Genomic DNA, 22220 nt, shown 5'->3' on the forward strand with positions numbered 1-22220 from the left:
TCTCTATAAATACACAATGACAAATGGAAGTATCTGTACCCTCACTCCTTGCTTCGCACTGTCATCAAGTTTATAAACCTTGCTCATATGATACATATACAATACCATTTCTTTCATTCTGAGTAAATCATTCAAGTGTCTATTCTGAAAATATTTATACACCTTGCTCATTTGCATATGAACAAATTTTGAGAAAAACATTCTGCAATGTCTTATCTGAAAAAGAATTTTCAAATATATAAACTACAATTTTAAAACGTATCACCATGATGGTAAGAACATTCCAGAGCTTGACTTTTTCCCCTGAGTACATAAAAGTACAATTCACAATCACTGTATCAGAGCCTAATACTTAGTAATTGTTATCAAATAAAACGAGAAAAAAATTAGCAGCCCTGTAAACAAATAAAACTTTATTAAAAATAATTAGATATCAGTTGTTGCTTAATGTGAATTAAAAAGCCAAGGAAATTGAAGAGATAGACTTCATTAATCCCCAATCTATTCTAACTATCTGGAACATAAATAAACATGATTATTTTGCTGAGTAGAATATTACTCTAAAATTCATGAATGTTTAAAAAAAGGTAGAATGCCCCTCTTTTTCTGTGATGTTTTGTATAGTACCATAAATATTCATGAATAGTGAGCATCAGTTCAGGTTATCTATGTGAATATAAATTTTCACATAACTGGCCACTCAGTGTTCATTGGATCATGCTTTGGAATATGAATTCACTAGTATCTCAGATGCATTGTGGATCTGACCCAGCTCATGAATATTCACACACACAACTGATCTTTTTGAAGGTAATCACATCCATAAAGATGGAAATCTCATTAGTTTTCAGTAATGAGAAATGCATGAAGATGTTGGTCCCAGAACAATTTCACAGTATACTTGCTTTTCATTTTTTGGTAAATGATAAACTTTAAAATATAAATACATATGCTATGCCTCTTTCTTGATAGAAGCTCTTTTTCCTTTTCCCTTTAAAAAATCTTGTGTGTGATCTAACCATGATCACATTTGTTTCTTTTACTTACTGTGGTCACAGAAAAGAATGGAAAGAGTTAAGCAGTATCTCCAGTCCTTATCCCAAACTCACGTCCACTATTTAGGCTTAGTCATAGATCCTCAAATGCAGAGTGTCCCAATCTGCTAATGTGCTTGTGGGCATGGTGCATATTTTACATATAAAGACCCCTCTAAAAAAGATGAGATTATCTTATGTCATCTTTTTTGCATAAAGGGGAAATAATATCCTAAGCCAATTAGAATTTTAATACGTTAGACGTAGGATGCTATGATCATGGAGGCCCATAATTATAAATTATATATTATTTTAGCCCATGTTATATCCCACATTATCATTGTTTCTCTTTCATTATAATGACTGGCATATGGTTGTGATACCTATCCCAGATCAGTCACTGTAAGTAGGTATCAAAATCAATGACCTGTCCCTCATTAGCACCGTGCTCTAGTTATTAGTTGAACTAACCAGAAAAAAGAAAATTATTGTTCGTAAAGGTAGTGATAAGGTATCAGCCACTTCCTAGTTCTAACACTGATATTGTCAAGCCTCTGAATGAGTTTTTCTTTATCAACATGTACGCATTTTTGGTTGTTACATAAGCACAGTTAATAAAGTATGCTCAGTAACAAACATCTGTTTGTTTGGGGTTTTTTTTTTTTTATTGATTCAGGTAACAGACCAAACTATGTTAGTGTATCACAGAGAATCCTCAATACTGAGCTATGCTGAATTCTCCTCTGCTCAAGCCCCTTCGTGAATATGCATATACCACCCAAGCCCCTTCGTGAATATGCATGTACCCTTAGCTTAAAAATTCCCCAGTTTTGCTGTTTGGGGAGACAGTGCTCTGGGGAAAATCCCTGGTATTCTCCTTACTTGCTGCAAGTAATAAATCCTTCCTTCCCCCCCCCCCCCCCCCCCCAAAAATACTGAGGGCAGTCGTGGTCACACTGTGTCATGAGGTGCCTTGTAAGCATCTTCAGAACTGCCTCAGTGCAAGAGATACCTCCCAGCAGCAAGGTTCTGATACTGCCTGTTTTATGCATCACAGTGGTTCTCAACAGAAAGTAATTTGGCCCCCAGGGGTTCTGTGACGTTGTCTAGAGACAGTTTTGCTCGTCACACCTGGGGGGATGTTACTGACCTCTAGCGGGTAGAGGGCAGAGGTGCTTCTAAACATCTACAAAGCACAGGACAGGTCCCGCACCATCATGTAAACGTGTTTGAAGAAATGATTCCATGTCTAAACTTTTGATTACCACCAGGTTAGAGCGCTTTTATAGGTAAAGCAATGAAAATGTGTAACAGTATTTTGCAAGTAAAAGAAGACAGGTTCAATTATTAATTCCAAATTTGAATTAATTGATTTTTCTTATTTTTGGGGGGTAGCAACAATTGTGTTAAATGAACTCAACTGGACGAGCGCCTTAGATGAAGTTTTCAAGAAAAATCGGGAGGAAGATCCTTCATTGTTGTGGCAGGTGTTTGGCAGTGCCACAGGCCTGGCACGATATTATCCGGGTAAGTGCTTAGTGATCAGGAGGTACCAAATAAAACTGTAAGTACCGGACTTCGTTCTTCTTGAACACTCTGTTACTTTCTCTTACTTGGTAAAAGATGGTTATCACACTACTATTAAAAGGAAAGAGTATTCCTGCTTCCTTGGCTCTGTATCTACCAAAATTATTTTAAACCAAAACACCTGAGAAGCAGCTGGCCCATGGAATCAGGTGGGCTGCAGTGAGACCGTGGACAGGTATCTGTGGACCGGGAACAGGAGGTTATCATGAATCCTAAAACAATTCTAAGGGTCCAGCTGCATAGCATGGACTATGAGTCACATTAGAGAACTGAATAGAATTTTTAGAAACTAAATAAAATTTTTCTTTCCAGATTTCAAGTCTTTGCTTTTATGTGAAAGGTACTGATGCTTTTCTTTAATCAGTGAATGTGAATTTGTTAAATGAAATGAATATATTTTACAAATTAACATGAATAAACCCTTTTGTAATGTCCTTTATTCTTATAAAAAAAGGATAAGGAGAAGTAATTTTATAATGAAAATGAAATATTAATCACTAGTAGATCCCAAGAACCTATTGAAAACACTTTAACTGAAATGTCTGTTGGTATTTTTAACTTCTCCACCTTTCAGAACAAGATGACAAGCAAAAATGCATTTACTTTCTCAAAGCGTGACCTGAGTTATGGGATACATGCTAGGTAATTTGGCTTTAAACAGCTACAATATATATGAGAATTTTTTTCTTAGACTTGAGTTTTCTAAACATTTAAAAAGTAGTTATTAACAATAAAGGTCACAAGAGTGAAAAGGGGGTGAAATAGAAATTAGATGATGTCTATCTTTGTATGGCAATAGCAATGAATAAAAGTATGTGGGCATTGTCAGACTAAATAGCACTCAAATTAGGTAACGATATATAACTTCTTGCGACAAGTGCCAGATGGTAAGATCATTGACAGTTATTTTTCTGCAGAAATCCAATGGAATACGAAAGGCCTACTCTGTATTTCAATGTAGAAAAAAATCATGAGTTAGAAAAATATTAATGTTAATATCTGATGTCGAGAAAATATTACCATGTAGGTTAACATAATAGTGGAATTTTCTACTTACAGAAATATTGTTCAGTACAATACAACACTTCTAAAATACTCTTGTTATTAATATGTTAAATACCATATAGCAGGAATTTGAAAATATTCGTATGTAATATAAAGAAAAAAAGTATTATTACTCATGTACATAGTAAACCTAATATAATAAACTTTAAAGTTATAGCAGGTCTTTTAAATTTTTATTTTATTTTATTCTTAAAATTTATTTATTTTTATTTTTGGAGCACACGGGCTTAGTTGCTCCACGGCACGTGGGATCTTCCTGGACCAAGGCTCAAACCTCTGTTCCCTGCACTGGCAGGCAGATTCTTAACCACTGCACTACCAGGGAAGTCCCTATAGAAGGTCTTATAAGACATTTATAAGTACAATTAAAAAAAAATACACAAGTAATAACAATAATACATGAATATAATTATTTATATTTATCAATAACTTATTGCATTATGTAACTTTTAAGTCTTTTAAAATATATTACCTCAATACAAAATTCCATATATATGCAGTTGAAGGAAGGAGAAAAAATAAGTAAGAGAAAATTAGGATAATGAGGAGAAACGAAGAGCCCAGTACTAGAGGGAAATTGATGATGCCATGAATAAAAGAAAGACACATAAGGATTATGAGAGAGAAATAGGAATGGGAGTGGGAGGGAAGATTGTATAAGAAAGGGGAGAGAGAACATTGGGGTCAAGAGGCGGAAGGAAAGATAGATCATATTTTGCACACTTTTCAAAGATGGCTCTTTTTACAAATAGCAATTTGTAAACATACCAATAAATCATCTTTTATGTTTTTTCTTTTAAATGCTAATTGAGGGATTATGGCTTTAATTTTTTTTAAACCCTAATCATATATTTCCTAGTATGTTGACATTTGTCCATTTTTACCTTGGGAAAGATCTTTAAAGGTTTAATTTAGCTGAATCCATGTGGTCCCCCCAGGACATTAGCTGTGGAAGCAACGCTGGGCTCTTCTGTGATGTCTTGTTTTTCAGCAAGTGTTTGACAGACAAGCTGACTCACCAAATGATCTCCGAGCCCCTGTAATGGCTCTCTTGACTGCTATGAAACACAACACTCAATGAAATTTCAGTTTTAGTGAGTCTGTTGCTGAGTTGCTCTTTTTATTTTATTTTTAAATTATTTTTTGACATACAAAAAGCTGTACGTAGTTAATGTATACAACTTGATGAGTTTGGAGATAAGTAGTACATTGGTGATACCACCACCACAATCAATGCCATAAAGCCTATCTTCCATCTGTATAAGTTTCCTCCCACCCTCTTATTTATTATTATATGTTTTGTGATAAGAACACTTAACATAAGACCTACCCTGTGCAGGGAGGTGAGCAGCCAGGATGGCTGTTCTCTTGCTCTCCATCCATCCCCTGCTCAACTAGTCCCTGCTTCACCTACACCCTGCTCACCTGACTGACCTTCCCTCTTAATAACACAGCCTAATCAGTAAATGCCTACTTACTTGCCACCAGCCCCAACTTATGATTATTCTAAGCTTTAGATGAGAACATCGCCACCTGATAGATTACCAAAGGGACAGTGAGGGGCATGCTTCTCTGCTGGTTTCCCTGGTAACCGATGAGCCAACTAGACATCAGTGTCAGTTCTCCTTGTAACTGGGAACCTCCCCTCCCCGCCTCCCCTCCCCACCTCCACTCCTATCAAAGCCTGCTGCCATGTTCTGCCCGCCAGCAGCTGTACACGATGGGGTGTCACTCCAGGACCTTGTTTCAGACACATAAGCTCCCCCATCCATTAAACCATTGACGTCTCTGTCACTGACTCTAGGCTCTTTCTTCTTGAAGCTGAGAGAGTACAGGTCTTGCAGGCCTGCGGGTTGCAGCCCGACATACCCTTTTAGCAAAATTTTAAGTGCACAATACAGTATTGTTACTTACAGGCTCTATGCTATACAGAAGATCTCTAGGGCTTATTCATTTTTTATAACTGAAGCTTTGTACCCTTTGATCGATACCTCCCTATTTCCCACTTTCCCCAGCCCCTGGCAACCACCATTCTACTCTGCTTCTATAAGTTTGACTATTTTAGATTCATCATATAAGTGATATCATGTAGTACTTGTCCTTCTGTGTCTGCTTATTTTATTTAGCGTAATATCCTCCAGGCTCATTCATGTTGTCACATGTGGCAAGATTTCCTCTTTTTTAAAGCTGAATGAGTGCTCTTTATGGTAATAATGCTGTAATAGAACCAAATTTCTTTAGAAAGACACTAAGACAATATTATAATTAAAGGTAGACCACTATATTTCTTTTTATGCTAAGATGTGTTTTCAGCACATTTCACACTTCTTTCAGGTTTAAAGACTTTTTACAGTGAAGTGATTTTTTAAAAATTTCTCGGTAAGCCATACTTTCCTCTCTGATTTTAACCTTGCCATTTTGATACCAGCCAAATTAACGTAGAGCAGCTCATCACTGATTACTGTCTGTTAAAGCAAATATCAGAATAGCCTTTAAATATTGTTAATTATCTTAATTGTGAGTGGAAATAGAATAAATGTTACTTAATTAGATTTTCAAATAACAAGATTTGGGCCTCAGGCTAGAAGCTCCCTACTAGCTGTGAGGAACTGGGTGAGTCTCCTAAACTTTCTGAGCTTTAGTCATCAAATCTGAAAAATAGGAACACCAAGGCCTCAGTTTATCCTCTGAGGGTTGTTGTGATCAATGAGATAATAGAAGGAAAAGTACTTTGGAAAATGCAAAACAGTAGGCATTTTTACAAGAGTGAGTATCAACCAGAATAATTTTGCCTAAATCCAGATTTCTCTTCATGTGAGAAATTAAAAAACATAATTGAGGTCACAGTCAATTGACAAGGGAGCAGAAGCTGAAATAGAAATGTGGAAGGAGTTCTAGACAGATGACTAAGCAATAATACCTAGCAGTGCCTCCACACAGTGGAGTTGGTCAGAAGATGTAGGTTTTAGGTGATGACCATGGTTAAGTCACCTCTCTGTAGGGAGGCTAGATAAAATAAAGGATGCCCGGGCTTCCCTGGTGGCGCAGTGGTTGAGAGTCTGCCTGCTGATGTGGGGGATGCGGGTTCGTGCCCGGTCTGGGAGGATCCCATGTGCCGTGGAGCGGCTGGGCCCATGAGCCATGGCCGCTGGGCCTGCGCGTCCAGGGCCTGTGCTCCGCAGCGGGAGAGGCCACAACAGTGAGAGGCCCACGTACCGCAAAAAAAATAAATAAATAAATAACGGATGCCCAATTAAAGTTCAGCTTCAGATAGAGAAGAACCTTTTAGTGTAAGTATGCGATTCTTGGGAAATATTTACATTCAAATGTGTGGTTTTTTAATCAAAATTCAACTTTAACTGGATGTCCTGTATTTCTTTTTCCTAAATTGGTTAACTTTATCTCTCAGTCTCTGAGTTTGTGAGAAAATATGAGAAATCAACTTCCCCACTACCTCACAAAATTGTGAGGATCAAACAATCTATTTCATATATTAATGTTGGGTTGGCCAAAAAGTTCATTCAGGTTTTTCCATATCATCTTACAGAAAAACCCGAGCAAACTTTTTGGCCAACCCAATACAAATGTAGAATTTTGTAATTGTCATTTTTTTAATTCTGTAAACTACCTTTAAAATATGTTGCCACATTATTGTAAATAAAGTGTTTTGTAGAAATTAGAATTCTCTGACTCACAATAGAGTCTAAAAAAATAGTCTTTGTCAGTGCTAAGATGCTACTTAGAACAGGGCTACGTGATGTGAGTGGGTTAAGCAGGTATATACCCAATAGCCTGGATATAAATCCCGCTGCCATCAATTGAAGTGGTGGTAAGCTTTGGAAAACAGTCACAGACTTGAGCTGTGAAACGAGGATAAAATGGTTAAACTGTAGAGTTGTTAAGAGGAAAAAGGAATTAAATATGTTTCTTATTTGCTAAAATGTGTAGGAGAAAGTCAGTGATGGTTAGCCACCCTCATGATTTCCATTTATTAGGTTGTTTAAACTGCATGGAGACAACTACTGCTTCCATATAAGGAGGGCTCTAGAGTTGACATAATATAAAGGCACCTCTGCAGAGTGATTCTGAATAGCAGTTTGGTAATTAGTGGGAATTTGTACTCTAACATCTGTCCTTAGACTGAATATCAGTAAATTGTCTGTTTTCTAATTTGGTTGATATGTATGGAAATAAGCTATAAAAATGACTTGTATGTCTTTTTTCTTTTTTCCCCTCTTTCTCCTCTCCAAATTAGAAGGTAGGTAGGCTGGCTGTGTGATAATAGAAGGAGCATTATACTGAGGGAAGAGAAGTTCTTGATTCGTATTAAAGCTGCCATCAGCATAGGTGTGTACTTCCGCTAAGTCATGTTCTATCTGTGAACCTATTTCTTCAGCAGTAATTTGGGATGATTGAAGAATGTGATTTCCAGGGCAGACACTATCTTTATTTACTTACGCATTTAGACCTTTAGCATTTGCTAAGTTCACAGTCTTTGTTCTGTAGGATAACTAGAGGGGCTTGCCTTAGTTATACAGCTTGTTTCATGGCAGAGTAAAGCTGGAACGCATGTCTGGTGACATCTTCGTTGAATATGTGATGACTGGACAATCAGTTTAATTTATGAGTGCTTTCCTTCAGAAGCCCTTAATTGATTTATATAAATTAACCTTAATGCTAGTAAAACTGCTTTCAAGGGCTTCCCTGGTGGCGCAGTGGTTGAGAGTCCTCCTGCCGATGCAGGGGACACGGGTTCGTGCCCCGGTCCGGGAGGATCCCACATGCTGTGGAGCGGCTGGGCCCATGAGCTGTGGCCGCTGGGCCTGCGCGTCCAGGGCCTGTGCTCCACGACGGGAGGGGCCACAGCGGTGAGAGGCCCGCATACCGCAAAAAAACAAACAAACAAAAAAAAAACTGCTTTCAAGAGCTATCAACTTTGTGAATTTTTATGCATCATAAAAACAGTACATACAAACTACGCATTTCATCTATTAGTGTCTCTTGAAATTGTACCAATTACTGTAGAAATTGGGATTGTAATCAGGACTTAGTGGCTTGTCAAAATGCCAATGTAGGCAGCTTACTCTTTTTAGATAATTAGTTGCACTTAAAAAAAAGAAAGAAAACTAAAAATTTCCTAAATTTCATATGACATTTTTAAAATATCTTATTAATCATTTGTTCTTTCTTTATCCTCCTTCATTTGTTCATTTCAAAAACGTGGGTTTACAGTACAGGAACCTAACATATGTTGAATTAGTTTTAAATATTCCTTAGGGAGATACTTCCTTGTTCTTATATCTGCTAGGATTTTGGTAGAAGAAAATGCAAAAGGACCTGTGTGCAAAGTATATAGAAGGACATATTTTTGCCATGTGGATAGCCAGTTGTCTTGAGCTGCTTAAGTCTTTTTTTTTTTTTTTTTTTTTTGCGGTACGCGGGCCTCTCACTGTTGTGGCCTCTCCCGTTGCGGAGCACAGGCTCCGGACGTGCAGGCTCAGCGACTGTGGCTCACGGGCCCAGCCGTTCCGCAGCATGTGGGATCTTCCCGGACCGGGGCACGAACCCGTGTCCCCTGCATCGGCAGGCAGACTCTCAACCACTGTGCCACCAGGGAAGCCCCTCTTCTGGAAAATACTTTAAAAATGTTTTAAACAGCAAATAGCAGATGACAAAGTAGTCCAAAGAATCCTTTTTTGGTTATTTAGGAAGGGAGCATTTGATAGATTTCTGGTTGATTTGAAGAAAACAAGATAACAGTGGATCTTCAACATTTTGGGGCATTTATAAAAGAACTGCTTGCATTGATCAATTATCTTAAAAAAATACCTGTATTTTTGTTTTTTACTTTGATATTTGTGAATGGATACAAAGTTTAACTATAAATATGTTTAACTACATTTGTTGATTGCTGTATAAATGCACTTTATGTTGAAATGATTACTTCACTGTTTTTTTTATGCTAATAATGATTAAAGTCCAGTGTATCAGTTAGGACTAGTATTAGCTACCAGTTAAAGAAAAGCCAGAATAATGGTGATTTCGACACTATGGAGGTTTGTTTCTCTCTCAAGTCAAAGAATATCAGTTACAGAGACCAGGACTGATAAGGAAGCTTCACATATAAGGGGTTGACAACTCCTATCATTTCTCTGTCATCCTCTGAGTAAATTGTCTGCTGCAGTGTCTACCACTGTTACTTGTGTTTTTTCTTAAGGGACTAAGAGTGGTATTCCCTCCCTTTTTAAGGCACTTTCTGGAAGTCATACAAAGCCTTTCACGTGACATTGGCCAGAGTTTAGTGGTCTCATGGTCACAGTTAGCTTCAAGGCGCCATGTACACAGCTAAAAAGCATAAGCTATACCAAGGAGGAAGGGGAGAAGAGATATTGGGAGACAAAAAAATCTCTGTCGTGGTTCCTCTACTCTTTCTGTGAGTTTTGGCTTTTTTAGGTTCTACCAATAATTGATGTCATACAGTATTTGTCTTTCTGTCTGACTTAGCCCTCATAAAAGTGTATCAAATCAACACATTGTACACCTTAAACTTACACAGTGTTATATCTGAATTATAGCTCAATAAAAAAAGATAAAATGAGAAAAACATAAAAATGAATACATGAATTTAGTGACAGACATAGGATATAAGTTAAGATGACTAATTTTTTTTTTTTTTTTTTTTTTTGCGGTACGTGGGCCTCTCACTGTTGTGGCCTCTCCCGTTGCGGAGCACAGGCTCCGGACGCGCAGGCTCAACGGCCATGGCTCACGGGCCCAGCCGCTCTGCGGCATGTGGGATCCTCCCGGACCAGCGCAGGAACCCGTGTCCCCTGCGTCGGCAGGTGGACCCCCAGCCACTGTGCCACCAGGGAAGCCCTAAGATGACTAATTTTTAATTTGGATATGAGAATGCTTACTGAAATAAAACATCAGAAATATTTTTATTTGGGGACTAAAATGATGAGTTTGACTTAGAATAGTAAAATTTGATGTATTGACAGGAGAGTCCACAATAATTCTATTTACACCCAAGCACAAGGTTTATATTCTGAATTACATGATTTGCTTTTCTATATACCATCAATAAGTTGTGTTGTCTGAGGGACACATCTTATGTATATACAAATTAATGTATTATTTTGAAATTCTCACATGATGCTGATTTACAGAGGTATTTCTGTAGCCTTATTTTTGTTTCCTTTTACATAACTTCATCTCTTGCCTGAGTCTGTCTTATTTTTCTCATGTAAGGTTGCAGAGTTGCTAACTTTGCAATCACCTATGGATCCAGTCACACTTTAACTGATGAAATGATTTCACAGGTGAGAGCAGTTAAGTAGGATGCTAATATGAAAATGGAAGGTGCTCTTAATTTGATGGGGGATAACACTGTATATAAAATACGTGAATAAGTTTAGTTTAAAAGCTTTAGCTCTTTGTAACTTCTAAAATATCTCATTCTGTTCCTTTTTCTTTGATATATTGCTAAATTTGTATACCTTATGCTGTCCATTTTTAGATGCATAGAACCATCTTTGATATGTAATTCATTTTATATTCAGTATATTTTATTAAGAAAAATTAAAAACATTTTTGTCAAAAATTCAGACTTTTTAAGTACTTCTCTCAGATATACCAAATATAAAATTTTTAAGAAATACATCCTTACCCCATTATCTAAGAAGATTTACTGACATAAAAATAGGAAATTTGTTCCTGTAGAATCATTGTTTGTTTTTATAAATATGTCATTATCATCACCTAACTGGATTTATTTGCTTGCAAAAACAGAAAGCTTTTTCTCTGTTGGAGTTCACATTTTTCTCTATGTAGCACACATCTGCAATTATTTTCCAGTAAATCCTTCTCATCTTTTACTTCATAGAACTTAATGTGTTCAAGTTTATTTTTGAGCCACAGCTAATAACTACATATGGACCATCTAAATGATTCTTTGTGTACCATTTACTTTATGGAATATTTCACTTAACCACACAACTTGACCTTGTTATCTGTTACTTCTGTTGACAAACAAATATCCCTTGTTAAATGGAAATGTTTTACCTGGTCTATCTGACATCTACAGAATTACCAGAAAGTCACTTTGTAATAAGTACTTTAATTTTTAAAACTATGATCATTTATCCTTGGCTTTAATACTATGTATCTGTATGTGAGTTTCCAATGCTTATTTTTCTATAAATTAGAGAAGTGTTCTGGACATATTACAGTGGAGATACCAAAGGCGCTCTCAAGCCAATATAACACTATCATTGAACCTCAAGTCTCATTGTTCAGAAACGGTATTAAAATCTAAAAAGAATTTGATTATGTCAGTATAGTCAAGTGTGAGTTGGAAGGAGGAAAACTGATAAGAACAAGCAAAACTGCTGTTTCTGAAGAAATTGAGGTATCCTAAGGATTCTCAAATACCAGTAGGAGAGAATTTTGCTCTGGAGGAGCTCACAGGTAGATGAGACAGAGCAAATATAAAGACATTAACACACAGTGCAAAGAGACATCTAATAAATTTATTAAAAAGTTATCTGGAGTTAACTTAGATTATCACTTCTCCAGTAAAATTAAACAGTCTGGAACTGTTCACTTAATTCCATTTGACTCACTTGCTGTGGCTTGAGGCCATCCAAAAACTCTAAACCAGCCTACATTTTGAGTTTTGTCTCTTACTGTACAGTTAAACCTTCACCATGTACCCCAAATTGCCTTTTTTTCCCCTTTTTAAACTCTTAATTTCATTTTATTTTCTACAACCTGCCCCCCCCTTTTCCTATCTCTATATGCTTTGATCCCAGACCTCCATTTCTGGTCATATGCATCTTATCCATCATTCAAAATAGAGTACAGACATGTGAAGGCTTTCCTAAAAGCAATCTTTCTTTATTTTGTTCTCTCAGAGAACTTGGTTTTTATCTAGATTGCAACAGCTATCAAATTTTTTCTTCCTTCAGAATTTATTTTCATATGCTCTTTTTAAAAAAAACATGCAATATAAGTAACTGCAGGTAAAGAGGTATATAAATCTATATCTATATCTAATGTGTTTGTGTGCGTGCCCCTAGCACCTAAGGCAGAGCCTTGCATGCAGTGAAGAATAGGGATTTGCTGAATTAAGCTAGATAAACAAGTCAGGATCATATCAGAGCTGAAAACAAGTTATCACAGTAGAACTCAGAGAATCAGTTTCTAAATAAAATGAAACAAGGGGAAAAATGCAGATAGGAAACAGAGTTACCATTATCTGTGTCCCTGCCTATACACCTTTCCCATCCTGCCCTCTTCCTTCTGCCAGTATTCTCCAGGGGCTTCTGGGGTAACCTCATGAAGTCAGTTTTTAGATTCGCAGGAAGTTTATTGAGTGTGTGACACCAGCCTGCATCATGGGGAGGGGGTAGGATGGGAAAATGGTACGAGGTTCCAAGCCCTAGTCATAAGAGTATGCATTTACGTAGTTAAAATCTAAGCACATTTTATAGTAATCTATTATTTTAAAAAATCTACAACCTATGATAAGTAGTTCCAGTGACTCAGTGATGCTGTTTTCAAATATCCACATAGGGAGTACTTATTATTGTGTCACCACTAGTTCTAAATGTTTACGTGTATAAATAATTGAATCTTAGCTATAACCCTTGGAGGTGGAAACTATTACCCCCGTTTTACTGGAAAAGGTTAAGTAATTTATCCAATGAAAATCTAGGTAGACTACCTCTAAAACTTATCTCTTAAGTGCTACGCTAGGTTATTTCCAGTCAGAGGAGAAAATTTTGAAGGGACAAGGGAATAGACTCTTCTTACTAGCATTTACCCAGCTGGAATGACTGCCTTCAGCCTGTGGATCCCACTGGTGCTTCTACGCTGTAAAGCTTCAGTTGTTCAGGATTTGAAAACTTGATCTGGGAATGGTTATTGTTTGGGGACCAGTTACTGTTCAGAAACATATGTGTACCCTGAAATTCATCATTGATCCATGAAAGATAAGACAGACATCACAACTGCCTAGATTCTAGCAATACAAATATTATATAACAATAAGCAGTTTCCTAGGGCCAAAATAATACTCTCCTAAGAAGACAATATAAGAAAAAATAGTGAAATACATTTCAAACATTCCATGAAGCTTTTGCCTCTTGCACTTTCTCCGAGCTTTAAAACTTGACTCGGGTCTGTGTCACTGGGTACAGTTCTGACCTGTATCAGGCTATTAATTCAGTTCCATACACAATAGCTAGCACAACAGAGACTATAAATATTTCTCTCAGGTAGAACTCCTAGTTAGTAGGTAAATCAGTTGGTTGGGGTAAGTCTGGTCCATGAGATTTCCAGAGACTGAGGGTTCCATCTATCTGCCATTCCTTAGGTTGTTGCCCTCATCTGTAGGATCAAAACTGGATCAATACTACTACATCCACAGTTGAGGCCAAAAGTAAAGGGGAAAAAACTGGAAGGGAAGCAGCATGACCCCCAAATTGTACATGTGTCACTTCTGCTCACATGCTATTGACTGAAATTTTATCACATGACCCCACCTTGGCAAAAGAGACTGAGAAGTACAGTTTCTTGTGGGCAGCCAACTAAAACTTTAGGGTTACTTTTACCAGAAGGAAAAACAAAAGTGTATTCTGAAGCCCTGTCACAGTCTGTTCCTCTGGGAGTGTAAGTATCTGTGTACACTTTCCCATACATAGAACATACTTCCTTTCCACAGGAGATGTTCCAAAGTCCCAACAAGTTGGTACCTTCAGCTCAAAATTCAGGATCTCCAGGTCACATGCAATTCTCTCCATCATGTGGATATGACTTTTCCTAATTTGGCTACCTAACAACGCAGCAGAATACCCGTTACTTTCTCTGCCCTATTCCCATCACTGACCAGATATCTAATAGGCAATGGTGCTGTCTTCTGGATGACAATAAAAACTTCCATATGGAAAAAGTGAGTGGGAAAAAGAGAGCAATCACTGGTCCATGATATGTATCATAATCCTCCAGGCAAGGAAATATAAAGACCTCCTACTCTTGCATAAAGTTTCTTGGTTAGCCCATCTGACTGTTCCCGGTACTGTTCTGTGGTTGCAACTCTCTTGTCTGTAACCCTTTCAAGCACATGTGAAGGGGCGTGCTTGGGGTTAAACAGCTTTCATACCTTGCTGTTTCTGGTGCAGGTTTAGAGCTCAAAAACTGCTTTAGGGTTTACAGCAGTTGCAAGATTTCTGCAGACTAGGTTTGTGCTTTCTTTGGTAACACAAATATCAACGACAACACGTGGTTGGCTTCCAATTTTTTTCTTCTAGCAAGTTTCTTGTGCAAGCAACCCCAGCCCTAGGATTTAGTCTAGAAGTCATTCTTAAGCTCAACGTGCTATACATTTACTGGGTTCTGTATTTAGCCCTTTCTTATCTCTCTCATCTTAAAGGTGGCTTCCTTGACAACATTGCTGAGAACAGAACATTTGGTGTTATCATAGTAGTGGACATTACTCATTTTTACGTTGTCTATCTGTACCTGTGGCAGAGGCTGCTGGCTGTCTACGAAAGTTCTGTCCTCCCGTTCCAGCCTAATGTTTTGTTTTTGGGCATGACTGCCTAGCCAGGACCACTCTTGCATCTGTGTAGGACCATGTGACTAGTTCTTACTAGCAGAATATGAGTGAAAGTAAAATATGTGTCACTTCAAATCTGAGGTTGTTAGGACTTGGTTGTTCCTTCTCCTTGGAACTTCCTGCCTCCCTCTGTCAGCTGCATGTCACTGTCCTAGGTGACCTTGGAAACCAAGCATTGAAGAATGCAAAAGCTGCACCAGCTACAGGCCTCTGAATACCTGTTTGGAGCAGAATCTGTGCCTTGTGACTAGTAGTATCTAACTTAATCTGCTCGATGAGACAGAAATAATCTTTACTGTGCAGAAACAGAAGATTTGAGATTGCTCAAGTCACTTTGTGTTACCATAGCTAATACAGAATTCTCTTTCTGTGTTTAGGGTATTTCCCAGGTTAAAAGTTTTATTGGGGAGCAGAGCCTATCTGCTGCCTCAAAATCTGAAGAGGACAGCTATTTGCTTTCCAGGAGCCACTGAAACCTTGATATGTTTACATAACCCTCACTCTGTTATGTACCTGACCCTTGATAGTGGAGCCATGATGCAAATAAATTAGGGACTGTGTAGAATCCATACTGAGACGGTAGTAGTTGCTCAGCAACACTCAGATTCCGGGAAATTTTGTGAGCTGTGCAGTACAGATTTATTGAATTAATTTCTCCTTAAAAGAACAGTCCAAATTCATTATCTTGGCTAGCAATTCCAGAACCATGACTAATACTTCATAGGAGATGATTGAGACAAGCCTAAAAAAAATGATTCACATAACATAAATTAGATCCAGGCAGTAGAAACAGGGTTGGTTTTTATAGGCATTTTTGAGTATGTGAAATTTACTTTTTTTGTCTTTCCATGAGACTAAAAATTGAAGTCTTTTAGAATTAGAAAATGCATTCTAAGTTAATTGGAAATGCAGTTAGATGCCATTTGAAATAGTGTTTCTACCAAGGGAATCAGCCCTCAATTCATCATTTTGTACTTTATTGTCTCCTAGCAGAAATTTAAAAAATTGATTCTCTATTCTTTTTAGACCGTATTAACTAGAAAATGCCTCTACAATCTGCATACTTCCTCAAGAATATTTCAGTATCCTAAGTTAACGTACAGGTAAACACCTTTTTTAACTCAGTGGTTTGATACTGACATAGCACACCCTAAATGTCATGTGAAGTAGAAATGTCATCAGATAGATTTAGTCAGATACACCCACAGTTCATTTTTTGTCAGGAATAAAAAGCATAAATGATCATTATCACCATTAATGATGGCATTCAGAAATGAGATGCCCACATTGTAGGCTGTCATTTCCACTCCTTTCTCCTGTCATTCCAAAATCTTACTGAAAAGCAAAAGGGACATCTAAAATGAGTGACATTTCACTTTTTACAGGGACTGTAGAAGCTCCGATTTCCTTTCATGGAGCCTTTATTGTACCTCATTATGAAACTGATTATTTCAGGGAATTGCGGTGTATGGTTGTTATCTGTTTTTACTATTTGATCTTCCATATTTCTGAGCCTATATATATAATGTACCATGTAAGTACCACAGTGGGATTTTACAACAAACTAATTAGTAATATCACAGAAGAAACTACATTATTTAATTTTAAAATAATATAAATAATTTAATGTAACCGAGGGATATTTCCTAATAGTAAGTGTCTCAGCAGACTTCTAAGGGAACATTATTAATATTTTTAAATAGAAACCATCTAAGATTATAAAACATGTTAAAATGTAATGGTCTGGCTCCTACTATAAATTATAGCCCTTTTTTCTGTCTTTAAAGAAATAAATTTTATAGAACATAGTAATATATATCACAGTTCATTTCAATTAGCAGTTATACTGAAAACAGATCCTAGGTGAATGTGCTCTGCAAAAAATTTAGAAATCTAATGTAAGCGTGACTTTCAAATTCCAGTGTTTTGACCACTTTCAGCTCATTATGGCCACTATTATATTGGCAGTGGCGATTAATCTCACTTCTCAACTCAGTGGAATATTTATGTAAGTCTGAGTCCAGTCAGGAGAGAGATATCACAATGTCTTGAACAGGAAAAGTTAATTTTTTTTAAGGATAATTTTATTTTTTTTAAATTAAATTATTTATTTTTGGCTGCGTTGGGTCTTCGTTTCTGTGCGCAGGCTTTCTCTCGTTGCGGCAAGCGGGAGCTACTCTTCGTTGTGATGTGCAGGCTTCTCACTGCGGTGGCTTCTCTTGTTGCGGAGCACGGGCTCTAGGCGTGTGGGCTTCACTAGTTGTGGCTCACGGGCTTAGTTGCTCCATGGCATGTGGAATCTTCCCGGACCAGGGATCGAACCCGTGTCCCCTGCATTGGCAGGGGGATTCTTAACCACTACGCCACCAGGGAAGTCCTAAAAGTTAATTATTTAATAAAGAATTATTAACTACAGCAGGGATTAAGGAGGGATTGGCTAGAAGTATAGAGAACTCTAAATAATATTGGACTAGCAGGTGAAATGTTATATAATTTAATATGATAACTACCACCCATAGGGCAGAAATAGCCCAAGGAAGAGACTTTGGTCCCCCAGTGCCCCTGGATTGAGATGCAGATCTTTGACAGAGGACATGGTCGTGATCCGCCAAATGTCAGAGAAGGTACTACAGTGTCACACTGGTAGGACTTGCAGGAAGTTCACCCTTTAAAAGGTTCCTGGTGTCTCATCAGAGGCTCTCCACTACAAAAATACCCAGGGGTACTGCTGGAAAACCAGAGAGCTCTCCAGAAGCCTTGGTCTGGAGAAGCTACCCACGAGCTCTGGAGAATACTCAAGCACTGCAGGAGCCAAACACCAGGAAAGCTACATTTGCTGCCAGAGCGTTTGAGCAAACAAACCAGACCAGGAATCAAAAACCACTTTCTCATTCAGCATCTTTCTTTCTTCATCTGCGGACAAAGCTTAAGATTGTGCTTGTGGGTAAAAGAAAAATATTTGAAGGACCCAGAGATATTTTCATAGAACAAGATAAATGGGTGAATTCGGAGCTGAGGCAATAAATGTACAATCAGCATAACAGTATACTAAAAGAAGAATAAAAGTTATTTAAATATGTAGTTATTACAAAGACCCTATCTTGAGGAGTTAGATAATAGTTGAAAGTGAACTGATATGTCTGCCTGCATGCTTGTAGCTTAATTCTAGTGCTACCAAAAAAAAAGTCATTTTATCTCACTGGCTCTATGTTTCTGCAAATGCAAATGGAAAGAATTAAAGTAAATTTACCATTTTAGTTGCATTGACTATATCAGTAAATGGTTGTTGGGGGAGTGCTATATTTAAACTTAACTGTTTCTTATAAATGTGATTAGTCATTTAAAATGAATAAATTGTTTTATAATATAGCTGCTAATAAGAAAGAAAATTCACAGTCAAGGAGAGGCTCAGTAGTATATGTTTTTGACATATCCTAAATGGCCAAATTATCTTAGTTGGCTAATTAACATGATTCTCAGAAAAGTTCTCTGTAATTTTCATCATTTCTCAATAAATAAAACGGCAAAATAGATTGAAGGGCATAAGTCATATGAATTATTATTAGGAATTTTCCAAAGAGTCATATGTTTAAACGTGTTCAAGGAGAGGAGGACTTCAGCATAAAATTATCATCCAATTCATCAGCATTTATTGTTCTCCATTGGGTCTAAGGGGTGTGTGTGTGTGTGTGTGTGTGTGTGTGTGTGTGTGTGTGTGTGTGTGTGTGTGTAAAGCTTTGTAAAGTATTTTACAAAAGTATTTTAGATTTAATTAGAATAGTGTAAATTAATTGCATTTAAAAAACAATACAGTTAGATGTACTATTTTTCTGTTTACTGCAAAATGATAAAGGCTCTGAAACTAACAGAAGATTCTTTTGTTTTTAAGTTTATTATTATTTTTTAAAATTTATTTTGGTTGTGCCAGGTCTTAGTTGCAGCAAGCAGGCTCCTTAGTTGTGGCTCGTGGGCTACCGTAGTTGTGGTACATGTGCTCCTTAGTTGCAGCTGCTGGGCTCCTTAGTCGCGGCTTGTGGGCTGTGCTCCTTAGTTGTGGCACGTGTGCCCCTTAGTTGCGGCCAGCGGGCTTCTTAGTTGTGGCTAGTGGGCTCCTTAGTTGTGGCATGCAAACTCTTAATTGGGGCATGCATGTAGGATCTAGTTCCCTGACCAGGGATTGAACCCACATCCCCTGCATTGGAAGGCAGATTCTTAACCACTGTGCCACCAGGGAAGTCTCCTAACAGAAGGTTCTTGAATCTGTACTTGAATTACTTCAGATGATTCAAATAAATATCAGGAAAAGTTTTTGTGCAGTTATGTTAATTATAATGTAACTTTTAAATGATAATTTCAAATGGGCTGGCCATTATCAAATATGGGAATAATAAGGTTAAAAAATTATGCTATTATGTGATAACAATCCAAGAAAAACAGTCTTTTTGTAGACCAAGATAATATAGCATTGAATGAAAATATAAGGATCAAATAATTGTAAGTACAGTTTTCATTAGTGGCAAATAAATTTTCTTTTAAGGTAGATTTTTCTGTTAGTAGAGAAGAAAGAAAATGTATAACCTCTGGACACCTGGTAAAACATATTCATTGTCACCCAGAAAATCCCAATTGTGAACAAGTTATTTCTGAAATAATATGAAAAAGAAATTGACTTATACAACTTTCTTTTGTATTGCTGTGTTGTTTTAAATTTTAAAAAAGAAAAAGGTTAAGGGCATAAAAATGGTATCTCCCATTTTAACATTACTGTGGATAAGCAGAATGTGTCCTTGGTGCTTTGTGACTTTTAAAATTATTACTTTCCTAGATAAAATCTAATATTGGGTCAGCCAAAAGGTTTGTTCAGTTTTTTTCTGTAAGATGGCTCTAGTAGCACTTAGTTGTCTTTAACTTCATTTGAAGCAATTTTGTTAGACAGTATGTGACAGCTGTCATATCAGTGTGCATTTAAAAAAGACGTATCAAAATTGGTGAACTTTTGTGTAGCCATTTTAATACTGATGATGGAAGAAAAAAACATTTTTGGCATATTATGCTTTATTATTTCAAGAAAGGTAAAAACGCAACAGAAATGCAAAAAAAATTGTGCAGTGTATGGAGAAGGTGCTGTGACTGATCGAACGTGTCGAAAGTGGTTTGCGAAGTTTCGTGCTGGAGATTTCTTGCTGGAGGATGCTCCAAGGTCAGGTAGACCAGTTGTTGATAGCGATAAAATCGAGACATTAATTGAGAACAATCAACATTATACCACGTGGGAGATAGCCGACATACTCAAAATATCCAAATAAGCATTGAAAATCATTTGCACCAGCTTGGTTATACGTTCATCACTTTGATGTCCGGGTTTCACGTAAGTTAAGCGAAGAAACCTTCTTGACCATATTTCCGCATGCGATTCTCTACTTAAACATAATGAAAACAAATTGTGACGGGCAATGAAGAGTGGATACTGTACAATAATGTGGAATGGGAACAAATCATGGGATAAGTGAAATGAACCACCACCAACCACACCAAAGGCCAGTCTTCATCAAAAGAAGGTGATGTTGTGTATATGGTAGGACTGGAAAGGAGTCCTCTATTATGAGCTCCTTCCAGAAAACCAAACGATTAATTCCAACAAGTACCGCTCCCAATTAGACCAACTGAAAGCAGCACTCGACAAAAGGCATCCAGAATTGGTCAACAGAAAACACATAATCTTCCATCAGGATAATGCAAGACCACATGTTTCTCTAATGACCAGGCAAAAACTGTTACAGCTTGGCTGGGAAGTTCTGATTCATCCGCCGTATTCACCAGACATCATACCTTCGGATTTCCATTTATTTCGGTCTTTAAAAAATTCTCTTAATGGAAAAAATTTCGATTCCCTGGAAGACTGTAAGAGGCACCTGGAACAGTTCTTTGCTCAAAAAGATAAAAAGTTTTGGGGAAATGAAATTATGAAGTTGCCTGAAAAATAGCAGAAAGTAGTAGAACAAAAAGGTGAATACGTTTTTCAACAAAGTTCTTAGTGAAAATGAAAAATCTGTCTTTTATTTTTACTTAAAAACCGAAGGCACTTTTTGGCCAACCCAATGGTTTGATTTAATTCTCTATTTGAAGTTTAAATTCTCTCTCTCGCTCTCTCACTCTCTTGCTGTCTCTCAATCACTTTCTCTCTCTCTCTCTTTTTTTAAGCTTCTCCATGGGTTGATAACAGTAGAACTCCAAACAAGATTGACCTTTATGATGTACGCAGGAGACCATGGTAAGAATTTTGGGGTAGCCATGAAAAGATGAAAAAGACAAAATAAAGTTTCTTTTTTTGTTTGTTTGTTAAAAAGTTGCAAGGGATCTTTCCATTATTAGGATGAATATTGTCTGATTATTTAAAAACCTCTTTTTTTCCTTCTATACATTTGAATTTTTTATACATTTATACTTTAAAACAGTTAAAGCTAAATGAAGATGATGAGTTCAATGGGCAGTGATGATGAAGTTGTTGAAATGATTCATCAAATGCATTTCAAGTGGACTACTTTAAGTTTTATAGTCAATGTCATTTCTAAATCTCTTTTAGCTGGTGGGGATTTCTATTGAAAGTCTCCCAGTTTGCTTGGAGTAGGGCTCTAATAATCAACATCTAGATAGAGTAGAATATAGTTTGCCTCCGGTGGTGAACTAATGAGAACTAGCCGCAAGGTAAGAGCTGCCCCTAGTTATAGTCATATAGCTCACGTTTCATTTTTCCAAAAAAAAAGTTTATTTGTTCCTTACTACTAAATAAACTCATTTTCCTAACATATGAATCAAAAAATACCAAATACATCATAATTACACTCCCTGGGAAACAATTATTAAACTCGTGCATTTTAATTCATTTTTTGAATGTGTTTAATCGTGTGGTTCTA

General features: G+C 37.1%; 1 protein-coding gene across 1 annotated transcript in view; it reads left to right on the top strand.

Moving 5' to 3' along the window:
* LOC112414506 (voltage-dependent calcium channel subunit alpha-2/delta-1) overlaps positions 1-22220 on the top strand; it is a 184620-nt gene that overhangs the window by 40617 nt on the left and 121783 nt on the right. The window contains exons 3-4 of the mRNA XM_024766987.1: positions 2430-2561; positions 21508-21577. Coding sequence (XP_024622755.1) covers positions 2430-2561; positions 21508-21577 — 202 coding nt within the window. The remainder of the gene's footprint in view (positions 1-2429; positions 2562-21507; positions 21578-22220) is intronic.

This window comes from Neophocaena asiaeorientalis, unplaced genomic scaffold (assembly GCF_003031525.2).
Source record: "Neophocaena asiaeorientalis asiaeorientalis breed wild unplaced genomic scaffold, Neophocaena_asiaeorientalis_V1.1 scaffold1335, whole genome shotgun sequence".
NCBI lineage: Eukaryota > Metazoa > Chordata > Mammalia > Artiodactyla > Phocoenidae > Neophocaena > Neophocaena asiaeorientalis.